The sequence below is a fragment of the Gavialis gangeticus genome, unplaced genomic scaffold (genome assembly GCF_001723915.1).
Source record: "Gavialis gangeticus isolate Ggan-Ray unplaced genomic scaffold, GavGan_comp1, whole genome shotgun sequence".
NCBI lineage: Eukaryota > Metazoa > Chordata > Crocodylia > Gavialidae > Gavialis > Gavialis gangeticus.
The window spans coordinates 118,856,709-118,869,765 of NW_017729031.1; the positions used below are offsets into that span (position 1 = coordinate 118,856,709).

The window sequence follows — 13,057 nt, forward strand, 5'->3', positions numbered from 1 at the left end:
TTTTTTCTACTGTGGTACTGGTCTTACTTATGTGAAAGCACCACAGTAAATCTGAAACAATCCATCACTGATGGGAACTGGGCTGTGCAATGCCTGGTTACTAGGTCACTTGCAACAGGCGATCTGAACTTGCCAACCTTCCTGCCTCCTGAGCACAAAGGCTGGTGGGTCTCCTTGGACAGCAGGCATCAATGCACTCATTCCACTGTGTTGAGTAACAAGGGACCAGTGTGGAGAGGAAGAGGTTAGCACAGGACATCCCAGCTCTGCCATTCACCTGCTACAGGACCTCCCACCCAATGGCTGAGCCTCCTTCTGGTTTTGGCCTGTGAATAGGGTTAGGACCAGTCTCTTCCTCTGTGCTGTGTCCAGCATAATGGGGCCATGATCTCTATCATGGCCTCTCAGTGCTTTTTAATCCTGCATTCAGTGTCTCTATTTGCAAGAAGCTGCTTCCTATACTCCAGGCATGATACACTTGCTTTCTTAGCTTTTGGAAAAAGCTGCCAAGCTCTCCATCCCTTTCCAGAACAAGTCTGAGATGTTTCCCTTCATGCTGTAGTCTTTCAGCAGGCAGTCTGGTTTTGATCTCACCCCACTGCAACCTGCCCACATGGGCCTATCCTATAGTCCTAGTTGCTTTCAAGTAGGGATGCTGTCATGACGTAGACCAAGGTAACACCAGAAGGCATCAGTGGAGGGCAAGGCTGTGCTGTGCTGTGCTGTGAAGTCACCAGTAACAACAGTCACCCCTATGGTAGAGTCAGACCCTCTCTGTTCAAGTGTGGCCCACTCTACAGAATGTCTGCCAACCCCTGCACACCCTCACCCCCCCCAAGTTTGGAAGGAGACCCAGGAATCCCACACCCGGCACTACTTATTAGATTGCAAGCCCTCCTAGACCTTGGGGAGGGGCTGGAGTCCTGGCACATTTGCCCCCACCCCCTAACTCTGGACAGCACCACCTCACCAAGCTGGGAACGTGGCCCAGGAGTCCAGACACCCAGTCCCTTTATTTTCCAAGGAGCAATGTTATTACACCCCCACTCCTCCCCATCATGGCAGATTGCCCACAACAAGTTGCACTATTTTAAGCGCAAAAGAGAAATGAAGCAATCGTTGACCCTCTGCAACCTGGAACACAAGAGGCACTGGCTGCAAAGCAATGGTCAGTCCATAGGTAACTTTTATTTGACTTATTCTGTTTCACAGAGCACAGGATCTCTTTAAAGAGAACATACACAAAAGGAAGATACATACAGACCAAGGTCTCTGCAAGTTCTCCTGGGCCGGGCGAGTGAGGAGCCCTTGTGACCGTGTGTCGTATCGAGCAGGGAGGGTAGGGGGGTGGGTGGGATACGGTCGGTCGACAGCATGCAGCATAGAACAATACCAGACAGGCCGCTCAGCCCCACCCTGACTGGGCGGTCAGCTGGGTGGAGGCGGGGATTATACCACATGGCAAATTTCTGCTTTTGGAAGAAAACTGACCGTAGGGGACTAGAACGGGGTGGCAGTTGGTGGGGGGTCAAAGGAACAGGCCTGGAGTAGCCTCAACTCAATGACACAGCAAGAACACTCTGCACACTGCGCCCATGTCACTGGGCAGGGGAATTCGTGCCGAGGACCCAGGGCAGTGCTGCAAGCTGTCATACCGGACTTTGCGCCATGGGACTGAATCCACTGAACCCCTGGACGTGCCAGGGGAGGACATGGGCAGCATCAGCCCCATAGTTGGTTTGTTCAGCATGTGTTCTCCTCTCTTCTCACTCTTTTTAACCCAGTGTTTTGAGTTCTCATCAGCTCTGAGGTAGATTTCACATAGGAGATGTGGGAAAAGTATGGTCAGGAATAGGCAGGGGAAAGCTCTTGTAAAATGCTGGCAGGCACCTCTTTAGCCCTTGACTCCTTCCCCCAAGGAATGGTTCCTCCCCCAACTGCAGTGGGACATGACTTCAAGATGATGAGAATCCTTGGGCTACTGGAAATGCCTACAGTTATGACTGGTGGGCATGTCTGCAGCTTAGCCAGGTAAGGAAGTTAAGCTCCCCGCCACATCTATATGGATTTGCCCAGCCCTGCCCATGTCTAGAGAGTTAACTCATTTAGAGCAGCTGCTGAAAGGGCCTTTAACAGGCCTGTTCTGCAAGCACTTAGGGTACCCACCAACTTGGATGTGAGTGGAGACCGTGGTTAAAAAATTGCTCTGCATCTCACAGGATGAAGCCCTTGCCAGTGCACTCCCCCCATTTTTCTGAAAAAAGCAGTGAATGGGAATATTATAGCCCCATCTGCCCAGAATACACAGAACTAGCTTATACACATTTGTCCTCTCCTAAAGACCCATGTCCTTCTGTAGCCGGGTCCCAAGTGCCCTAGGTCGGCATGCCTCTCTGGCAGTCGGCCCGCACCTGCCTGCCCTCCCAACATCCAAGTGGCCTGATTACTATCAGAGGCAGGGCAGTTGAGAGACAAGTACAATTAAGGGGTAGGCCCACAGTCTAGTCAGAGGAGGCAACCTTAGGTGCCTCTCTCTTTTCACATCACGGGGCCATCCCTGCTTGGGCCCATGGAATGGTTGGTATCAGAGGACCTCACCCACCTACTCACTAGTTCTGCAGGCTCCCTGGCCCAGCCAGCAGTACACACGGCTCTCAACCCACCACCTGTTCTCCTAAGCTAGCTAGCCCAAAGCAGCCTGCAATAACAAACAGACTTCACACTCCCTCAGCAGCTTCTCACCCTCATCCAGCCACCCCATGCCTTGCAGAAAAGGTGTATGCAGCCATGAATCCTTCAAAATGAAAAGCTTCATCAAACTTAATTCCCTCCTGGGGTGCCTTCTCCCTAAACCCTCCCCAGTTCCATTAGGCTTCTCCCAGCTTTGAGCCTAATCACAATTACAGCCTTACATCTGCAATAGGTAGTAGGGAATTCCACTTCCAAGCACTGGTCAAGCCTGACTGACCAGTTATCCCTGGAGTCCAGCTTATATAGCCCCAGGGACTGCCCCTTCTGACCCAAAGCAGTCTGGCTTTAAAGGCACAGTTCCCTTCCTCTACTCTCATGCTAACTCTCTGATTCACTAGTAACAGGGTTAGGGGTCTCCTTTTACACCAGTGGTTCTCAAGCTTTTTAGACTTGAGACATCCTTCAGTAAATGCCAGCTCTTAGTTTCCCCGGGTTTGTTTTTTTTAACTATAGAAAAAAATAACAGAATGATTCTTCTGTTGCAAAGAGCTCAGAAAACCTACAACAGGTCAGAATGTTTTTAACACTACTGATTCCTATTAGAAATTTCTGGGTTTATTGTGTGAATCATGTTCGCACACCTAGGAGTGTGTCTACATGTGTGCATTTACTGTGCAGTAACCAAAATTGCTGGGCAGTATAGGTGCGCATCTACACATGCATGCCTATACTGCACAGTAAATATGGCAACTTAGGCCAATCTGAGAGTAAATTTGATACCTGCATCATGCAAGTATCAAATCTACGCTCAATTATTTATTGCACACTAACGTACATGTAGATGCATTACTGTGTATTAAGTGCATTAATGCAGTGTGACTAAATTTAATCCCAAATCAGTCCATGCACTGCGTTAATGCGCTTTAATGCCTGCACACGTGGATGCCTGTGTATTCCCACTTACTACACAGTAAATTTAAGCCACTGTAAATGCATGTGTAGACATACCCTAGCAGTAGCAACACTGAGTGGCACCTCACAGCACCCTCTTAGCCAGGGTGCTCTGGCTTCACTACAGCTAAGTAGGGGCTGAAATCCCTCTCCAACTCATAGATTGTGAGGCTAAAATGGATCATGATGGTGATCTAGTCCCAGGTTCTGCATGGACGTGCCCTTGGGTGGGGCAGGAGTGTTGGTTACACGTAACACAGGCCACAAAACCTCACCAGTAATTTCAGCATCCAAGCCATTGCTAATTTAACAGGCTTGCAATTCTGAAATCCATCTCCCCAGGGCTTGGGCCCTAGCCACAGAGCACGTCTAAGCCCCCAGGTAGTGAGGTCAAGGCTCACTGCAAAGCCAGTCACAACCTTGGCTGCAGGTTGGCCCTGATCTGATCTCTGCAGAACAACAAACCAGTGGAAGAAGTTTGAAGCCCTCTACCTGGGCTGCGTGGAGTGCCTTGTTTCATCCTGTGAGATGCTGGGCATCCTCTGTTCCATAGCTAGAAGCTCAGAGCCTGCATAAACCCCCTCTGAAAAGTATCTGAAGCAAGGAGCTGTTGCTTCCCCTTGTTGCTAGAAGGCTCTGATGCCCACAAGGTATGCAGAGAGGGGTATAAGGACCATGGAAGAGTGGGGCAAGAGAGCAGAGCTTATAGGCAGGAAGTTGTTTGGTCCTTTTACCTGGTGAGAGGAAATACTCCTTTTGTACTGTATTACTGATCCCTTGTGCACTGGGAATGGGGTGCTGGGAGTTCATGGCTGTGGGGTTAGCGCAAAGACTTACGTGATACTGAGCACAAGTTAGCCACTCCCTCTCTGCCTGGTGGGGGCAACTAGCTGAGCCAACTTCCATTCTAAGGAAGCCCTTCAGGGTTAACCAAAGCCCCAGCCCCAGCCTCTGGGAACCCTCATGACTTCTCCATCTCCTTCCTTCCCTTCTTGTGCTTCTCTTTTGACTGAACTGTGAAAGGCACTGTGACTGCCCCCCACACAACCCTGTGGACCCCCTCCCAAAATATGGGCTTCAGACCAGGATTTCCCAGAGACTTCTCAGCCACGAGCTGGCCCTGCTACTTCTGGGACCATATTCAAAGGGGGCGACGAAGTAAGAGAGAAGGGCCAGGCCAAACTCCTGGATTCCCATAACCCTCAACATATCAGAGGTCTAGCTCCAATTCCAGCCCCAGTAGCAGTGGACTGGGCCCAATTTTAGACAGAAGAGCAGGGAGGAAGGGCCAGTTTGCTAGGAATTGCATTGTGGACACTAGCGTCCATGAGTGAACCCTATAGCCCAGCTCATGCACTGCCAATAGAGAAGGAGATCTCCCTTCCCTTCCACTCCCTTCCCTTCCCCCACCTCCCCCCAGAAAAACAGTTTGGATGAATATTTGGAGGTTCTGCAGCTGAGCTAGGAAAGCTGATAAGGGGCAAAGGCAATGTTGGAGGAAAGGTGAAGGCCAATGGCATCTCCACTACTTGGGCGGCAAGTGTAGGTATGCCTGAAAAATGAAGGAAAGGGCCAGATCCACAGATGGTGTAAACTGACCTGGCTCCAATGAGTTCACTGGAGATCCACTGTCCTGAAAAGGGCAATCCTGAGTTACATCAGCTGAGGATCTGGCCCAGCAGAGCCACCAAGGTCTGTCCCCACCTTCCCAGTGGATGGTTCTTTTCAACCACACCGATACTGTTACCAATGTGCAGGGTCCTGATGGAGCATAGATTTACCCAAAGAAACAAAAAAACAAAAACCGGGTCATGTGATGAGATGTGGTATATATCCAAGGTGTCTTCCCATCACGGGTGGTTTTGATGAAAGACTCTACATACCTTCATCATGACCGTCCCCATGGTGCGAGCCATGTGCATGGGGAGTTGGGGAAAGCTGGCCAGTTGAAAGAGACTTGGTTTCAATCACAACAATGCGGATATGCTCAGTAAGGCCAGAGAGAGCTAGCGGATCGTGGATCCACACCAGTAATCACCATGGAATTAACATTATGCCACCATGACAGTATCACATGCCATCACGGGACTGCAGGAGAGGTGACATCGTGACCATGATGTGGGACACAAGAGTATTCTGGGTTTATGAAAACTAGCTACTCAAAGCAACGTGTTGGTATGAAGAAGGAGAAAACAGTACATTGAGGAGAATATAAATGCACCAGGGATGTACCGAGGTCTTGCCAGAGTCAGTGGTGGAAGTGTCCACTGACATCACAGAGACCAGGACACGGGCCCTAGCAAACATTGAGTTCAGTGCAATATTACTGGATTTCCATGCTGGGCCTCTGCAAAGTGGGTTTCCTTTCTCGGCAGCATTGTTGCAAGGAGAAAGGGACTTTTAATGTAAAAGACTGGAAAGACGCTCGAACCAGCAGCAAGTAGCTGAAATGCATTGGTTTGAAACTTGTCAAGACCAATGCTCAAAATAATCAACTAGCCCTGTAACAATTAAACCCCCAGGAAAAGGGGAGAGAGAGATCCAAGCCTCTGGGTCCTTCCCAATGGGCACAAAATTACAGGCAAACTCTCCATACCTCTCACCTGAGCACGTCAGTAAGGGGCAGCCCCTCAGTTCACCTGCCACTCAGGGCATGTGTGGGGGGATCCATCACTCCCTCCTCCCTGAGGTCATCCAGAGAAACCAAACTGTGCAGCGAGAGCTGTGAAGGGGCCTACGGAGAAGGGCAGATGATTCCTTCTGTCAGAAGCCACGCTGAACAGCTTGACCTCCAGTGCCCAGACTAGAGTTCCTCCCAGCTGGTTCAAGCATCAAAAGGTATTGCAGATCCTATTCTTCCAGGGGACAGGGAGGAGGAGGAGGGGAAAAGAAGCCCACTTAGAAACGAGGCAAGGCGGGAGAGGGAGAGGCGAGACTCGTGATTCAGTCTGTCCTGTAGCTACTGAAGACTTGGAGGTATTTAGGGAGCCGTGTTGCTCCGCGAGTTTTCATGCAGCATCCAAAAGGGGACCAGGGCATAGTAAGGAAGTTGGAAAGAGGAGTGAAGAGGAGCAGCCTCAGATCTTACTGTTCTCCAGGTGTGAATCAATGTGCTTTATCAAAGCATCGTCCGGGTAACCAATGGGGAAGGCCAGCTGGCACAGCGGGCAGCTTCGGATGTCAGAGTCCACCGTCTCCATCAGCAGCTGTGGGGCAAGAAAGGACCTTTTGGGTTAAAGGAGGGGCAGAGGCCTGGCTGAGATAAATCAATTGATTTGCCCCAACAGGAGTCAAGCCCATTAGATCTGTGTGTCTTCCCCACCACCCCATGTACTGCAGCATAACTGAAAGGTCCCAAACAGTGGAACTTCTGCCATTACCCTTGCAAAGCCATTCCACAGGTCTCCCCCTCAGTCAGCTGTGCTGGGACATTTTCACCCTAAATTTCCCTCTTTCTAGTTTCACCCCATTCCTTGGTATTAGGTGCTACCCTATATCATCCTTCCCTGGCACCTTTTCTGCAAATGTCACCTCCCTCCAGTCATCCCTCTGCCAAGCCTGCTAGGCTGAAGAAGCAGGCCTGGTGAACTCCCATGATGCAGGAATGGACTAGGTCAGGGCTCTCCAACTTATTTGGCTCTGTGGGTCAGATCTGACCCATGGGGCTTCTTGCAGACCCACCTCCAGTGGTGGGGCAGTGGTTTGTCAGCCCAGATGCTGGAGCAGCTACACTGGCTTCAGAGCCAGGGAGTGAATGACACCATCTCTCACTCCTGCTTTTCCCCTGCTGGTGATATGAATCACCAGTGGCAACTGAAGACTCCAAATCCAGTGGTGGGCAAGGGGGCTCACAGCAAACAACAGCCCCTGGGATCTGAGGCCACACCAACAAGACTCAAAGGATACAATTTAGCCTTTCGTGGGCCACGTACAGCCTGCAGGCCACTAGCTGCACAGCCCTGAACTAGGCTGCATTCCCCCAGCAAATGCCTGCAGACGGGGGTCCAAGAAGCAAAGGCTCAGATCCACATAGGGATCCAAAGCCCTTAACATCCTTAGCTATGTGGAGCTCAGTTCTACAGCCTCTTGCATAATCTTCATCACCAAGGCAACCAAACAGCTCACATACCCGGATCAGAGCAGGCTCCCTGCTCACCCCCTCCATGCTACAGGTTGGGGAACTGAGGCAAACCGCAATGAAGTGACTCCAGCCCAGTCAGCAGAGCTCAGTGACAGAACCAGGAGCTGAACCCACACTGGCTCCATGTCTTAGCCTCTTCCTCCGCAGGGGACTGTCTGGGTCCAAGATTTGGGTTTGGACCCATTATTGGGCATGAAAGGCCAGTCTTTTGCTCCCCAGGGCTCCAGGTTTGGTGCTGCAGGGGAACAGCTTGCAGTGGGGCTCAGGAGCAGAGAGGAGGTATGGCAGTGGGAGCAGAGGGATACAAGGGGGAGGAGGGGAGGCCAACTAGCGCTTACATTGATTGATGGCCAGGACTGTGCGTGCTCAGCCCTGGAGTAGGAGGCAGCTGTCCGGTGTGCAGGGGGGTCAGGGATAGGGAAGCCAGCGCAGAACGAGGCGCAGCGGATAGCTCCAGCCTCGGGGCTGGGGGGGCTGGGGACGGCCCAGTCGTCTTCATCTGAGGACTGTTTCTCAAAGCGCAGGTGTTCCTCAAAGGCGTCTCTGGCACTCAGAGGGCCGCCGGCACCCCCGATGTAAACCTCGCCGTAGGGACGGTGCTTTGGTAGCGTGGAGGCCTCAGGCTGCAGCCACAGGGAGCGGTTCTGCTGATACATAGCAGCGTCGCTCACCTCTGAGTAGCTGCGGCGGCCTTGGAAACTGGCTTTGATGTGGTGGCTCGACGGCTTTGAGTACCCCAGATCCATCACGTTTCTTTCGCTGCCAGGCAGGGGCCTGTGCTGGGAAGCAGGCGATGGGCAGGAGGGAGCTGGAGAACGACGCTGCTGGGCAGGGGACTGGCTGGGAGGGGGTGCCGGAGAGCGACGCTGCTGGGCAGGGGACTGGCTAGGGGGTGGCGCTGGCAAGCGACGTTGTTGGGCAGGGGACTGGCTGGGGGGGACTGGAGACCGCCGCTGCAGGGCAGGAGAGGGGCACTGAGGGACGGGGGACCGTCCCGGCTGAGCTGGAGAGGGGCACTGTGGTGCGGGGGAGCGGCGCTGCTGGGCAGGAGAGTGGCGCTGTGAGAGCGGAGAGTGCCTCTGGCCTGGAAAGCAATAGGGACAAAGACCTGGATCAACTGGAGAATGAATGACCCGCCTCACCTGCTTCCCACAGGAGCCCAGACAGGTGTGCCCACAGGGTGCAGGTCTGCCTGAGCCTTGCCTGGATCCCTGGGGACAGGTTTCCTGTCAAAAAAAGGGCCTGCATGCCTCTTGAAAGCCACCTCCTTAAGATGGTCCCTTTAGGCCCTTGTTCTCCATAATGAAAATCCCCCCACTCCAGCCCTGCCAACCTGGCACCAGAGGACACACTCTGTCCTTTTAGACTGTAAGCTCTGGGCCCTTTGGCTGAGGGGAAGGGTGTCAAGCCCCCTTTGGAGCCCTTTGGCCCCTGTTCGATGTCAGGCCCTCCAATCTCTGTACCCCTCTCCTCACTATACACCCCGAATGACACCCCATCCCGTTGCAGTGGAGGCTGCACTCACCGCCGTTGATGGCCTGCTCTTGCAGCAGCGTCCTGAGGATCTGGCTCTGCAGGGAGCTGAGCTTCCTTAGCCGGCACAACTCCTCAGTCAGCTCAGTGTAGGCCAACGCCAGGTTCACCCTGACACAGAATGAGATGGTACAGCATAAAGCAAATGTCTTTTGAAAAGCCTCTGGCTTGGCATGAGAGGGGCTCCCCCCCAGCTCCACCGAGGCGCTGGCTCCTCTCACCTGTGAGGGTAGGCTGGGGCCACTGGGGTAGGGGGAAGATTTGGCAAGGTGACATGCCCGGGGCACTTCTCTGCACTTGGCCAGGCTGCTGAGCACAGCCATGAGGCAACAGGGGTGGGATGTGGAGAGCAGATCAGGAGCACAAGGGCAAGGGAGAACTACAGTGGGACAATGCATCTGCATGGGCAGCTTTGCCTGGAGAAGACTCATTTTGGTCAGTTCTTCCAGGCTCCCCAGGGCACCTCAGGTTCTAGGGGTCTTGCTTTCCTTTGCCCCCACGCCCTTGGCTTGGATTCACCCTCTGAGCTCCCTTGGGTGCTCTCTCGGCAGCTCTAAGCCCCCCTCCCTAGCCACCTTGCAAGTTCTGAGCCTGGCTCTCAGCCCTAGTGTGAGCTCAGACCCAAACTTTCTACCCCTTGCCCCATGAGAACCCACTGCCTCCTGCTCATCTCACCCCAGATGACCCCAGCAGTCCCCACCTCTACATCTTGCTCTGAGACAGCTGCAGATGGGTGCCACACTCACAAGGGCCAGGGTCCATCCTTCCTGGGGTGACATAACCCTGCACACCCTATTAGGGTCACAAACAGGCAATCTAGGCTGCCTGACTCCACAGAGCCAGTGACAAAATCCCAAAGCCAATGCTTAAAAACTACGAAGGGAAGTCGTCACTAGCTGCTTGCCAAACAGGGTCTATGTCATATGGTGCAACAGCTCCAACTATAACCAAGAAGAAATCTTCCCTGTGCTGCCCCCCTGTCCTTCTCCATGTGGGGCAGGGAGGGTTAATTTAGTGCTCAGAACAAAGCGGCTTGGAGCTGCTGCCACGATACCCATAAGAGTAATAAAGCTAGCTCTGATCTGCTCAGCTCTGGGATCTTTGTCCCTTTCCCCTTCATGAATAGCATGAACACAGATAATCAGAATGAGGTTAGAACAAAGGTCTGACAACAGCAGGCAACTGGTGGGCAGAGACTGCTGCTCAACACACCAACAACACCGTCTTGCTCCCCCATCTGCCTGTATCCACCAGCTGTATCCTGTACTGTACTGATGCTGTGGGCTCTTGGGGTGAGGACCCCATTTTGTTCTGGGCTTGCACAGCACCTAGCACAAGGAGGGCTGGGGCTGTCAGGTGTTCCTGAAGTACAAAATAAGTGCTAGGGCCACATGTTGCTGTTAAAAGAAAATAGCATTCAGGAGTCTCAGCTCTTGAACAAGTAACTCATTGTTTTGGGTTGGACTGTAGTTTCAAAAGGAAAAAAAAAACAGAAAAAATTTGAAACCAAAAAATTGAAGAAAACATCATTTCAGGCGACCCATACGTTTCATTCAACCCAAAATTAAACGTTTGGTTTCACTTTTGAGCTTTTAAAAACTTTTGCTTCTTTCTTTTTTTTTTACATCATAGAAGGAAATGTTGAAATGAAACATTTCCAATAAAATAAATCAAAATATCTCACTTTGCAATTGTGTGAATGAAACATTTTTGTTATATTAATGTTTCACAGCTCGCTTTTTCTTGCCAGCTGACTTGGTGAAACTGACACAAGTTTGCAAAATATTGCAGTCCACCAATATCGCCATTTTTCAGTGGTGTAAAAAAAACCAACCCCAAAGTAGAAAGTTTTGGTCCCCAAATCTGACCCATCTCTCTTCAGAGATCAGTCAGTCCTCTCAGTCTGTTTTACAGATGGGGGAAACTAAGGAAGTCATGCAACTTGCCCCAGGCCACCCAGTGAGCCAAGAATGGAACAAATAAACAACAACAACAACAATGCAAGAGACAGATGATGGCTCTTTTCTCCTGCCGGGCTCCTGTCCCATCAACGCCTTTCAAGCGGGCCTGACAAAGTTGTTAAATCTCGGAAGTCTCCTGGACTTCTGTGTCACCTTTAAAAAACATATTCTTTACCTTTATATGAAAGGAGAACCTGTCTCATGAGGTTACAGGGGGGACTGTGAGGCTGGGCATGTCCTTTGCAGTGAGCGCAGGCAAGTTACGCTGAACAATTGTGACAGTGAGGGGACCTGGGAGCTGCCTCATGTAACAGCAGTCGACAGGTCTCCCCCTCCTTGGCTCTCGCCCGCCCTTCAGTGTGTTGTGAGTTGTTGTTCCATAAGAAGAAAAGACGCATTATTCATTCCTGCCCTCCCTCCCAAACAGCAGCAGGTTTTCCCTTCGCCCCCCAGTTCACTGGACATTTCCCTCTGGGAGGGCGTGATTGGTTATGCTGCCGTACGAAGCAGGATGGAAGGAGGGTGAGGGGTGCGACAGGCGGCGAGATGAGGTGCCCTGAAAGGTCAGCCAGTGAAGGACTGTAATTGGTTTACAAACAACTGGCAAGACAGGCGCGTGTAGGATGACCCCTTGTGTGCCCTGGAGGGCAGTAGACGGGAGTACAGTTCAGAGAGGATGGAGGACCTCCAGCCACAGTCTGTGCTACAGAGCCAGACCTCCACAGCTCCCCCATGCCCCGTCACCTGCTAACTGCTCCTATTCTTCAGAGACAAGATAAGGGTGAAGGTCCATCTCAGCACAGTTCAATCCCTAGCTGCAATCTCTTGTGAACAGAGCTCTGGGAAATGCACAGTTTTGGGAAGAGATGGAGGGATGCACATCAGGCCTTGCTGTTTCCTACAGGATGCAGGTCAGATACAGTGTTGTCTCCCCACAGCCTATATCCACCCAAAGGTACCTCCTGTCAAGCCTGTGGCCCCTCAGCCACAGCCATTGGAGCTAGGGCTTCTGTCTGCTGCTACTGAACCACATCCCCTGGCCATGAAGGGGCAGCTCAAGAGACCAAATGGCATCAGGTCTCATCTCCTCAGACTTCCAAGGGCTCCAGCAGGCACTGGGGATGGGGCCTACATGGGCTTGCTATGGCCCTAACCTCACTGCTGACAGTGACAGCCTCAGAGGCCTTGGTCAAATCACCTGACCATTCAGGCTTGGTTTCCCCTCACTGTGAAATAAGGAGCCCCCATGGGTCCCCTCATTAGTCAAGGCAGCATCAGATGGGGAAGCCACGAGGCTTACCAAAGTCATGCAGCAAGTCACTGTCAGTGCTGGACAGTGCCCAACACATAACGGCACCTTCCCTCTGCATTTAGGGTGCCAGCACACTGCACAAGTACCAGTTACACGTAGCAGGATGGGAACAGAGGAAACAAGTACTTTGGAAGTTTACCATAAAGAGGCCATAGGCTGCATGTGAGTGGAGGAGACCGGTGAACAGTTTCCCCATCTTTTTCATAGTTTCTAGGGTCGGAAGGGACCTGAGCAGATCATCTAGTCCGACCCCCTGCCATGGCAGGAAGAGCACTGGGGTCAAACGACCCCAGTAAGGTGGTCATCCAACCTCCTCTTAAAAACCCCCAGGGTGGGAGCCTGCACCACCTCACTTGGAAGCTGGTTCCAGACCCTAGCCGCCCTGACCGTGAAGTAGCGCCTCCTGATGTCCAACTTAAACCTTCCCTCCGCCAGCTTGTGACCATTGTTCCTGGTCACTCCTTGCGG

The 13,057-nt window shown here is 52.2% G+C and overlaps 1 protein-coding gene across 2 annotated transcripts in view; it reads right to left on the bottom strand.

The window, feature by feature from the left end:
- Positions 1-3,686: 3,686 nt before the first annotated feature.
- Positions 3,687-13,057, bottom strand: part of TBKBP1 (TBK1 binding protein 1) — a 50,797-nt gene continuing 41,426 nt past the window's right edge. For both annotated transcript variants that reach the window (XM_019523691.1, XM_019523690.1), the window contains 3 exons: positions 9,309-9,427; positions 8,122-8,867; positions 3,687-6,848 (listed from right to left, as the gene is read on the bottom strand). In XM_019523691.1, the coding sequence (XP_019379236.1) occupies positions 6,720-6,848; positions 8,122-8,867; positions 9,309-9,427 (994 nt within the window). In that variant the 3' untranslated portion in view covers positions 3,687-6,719. The remainder of the gene's footprint in view (positions 6,849-8,121; positions 8,868-9,308; positions 9,428-13,057) is intronic.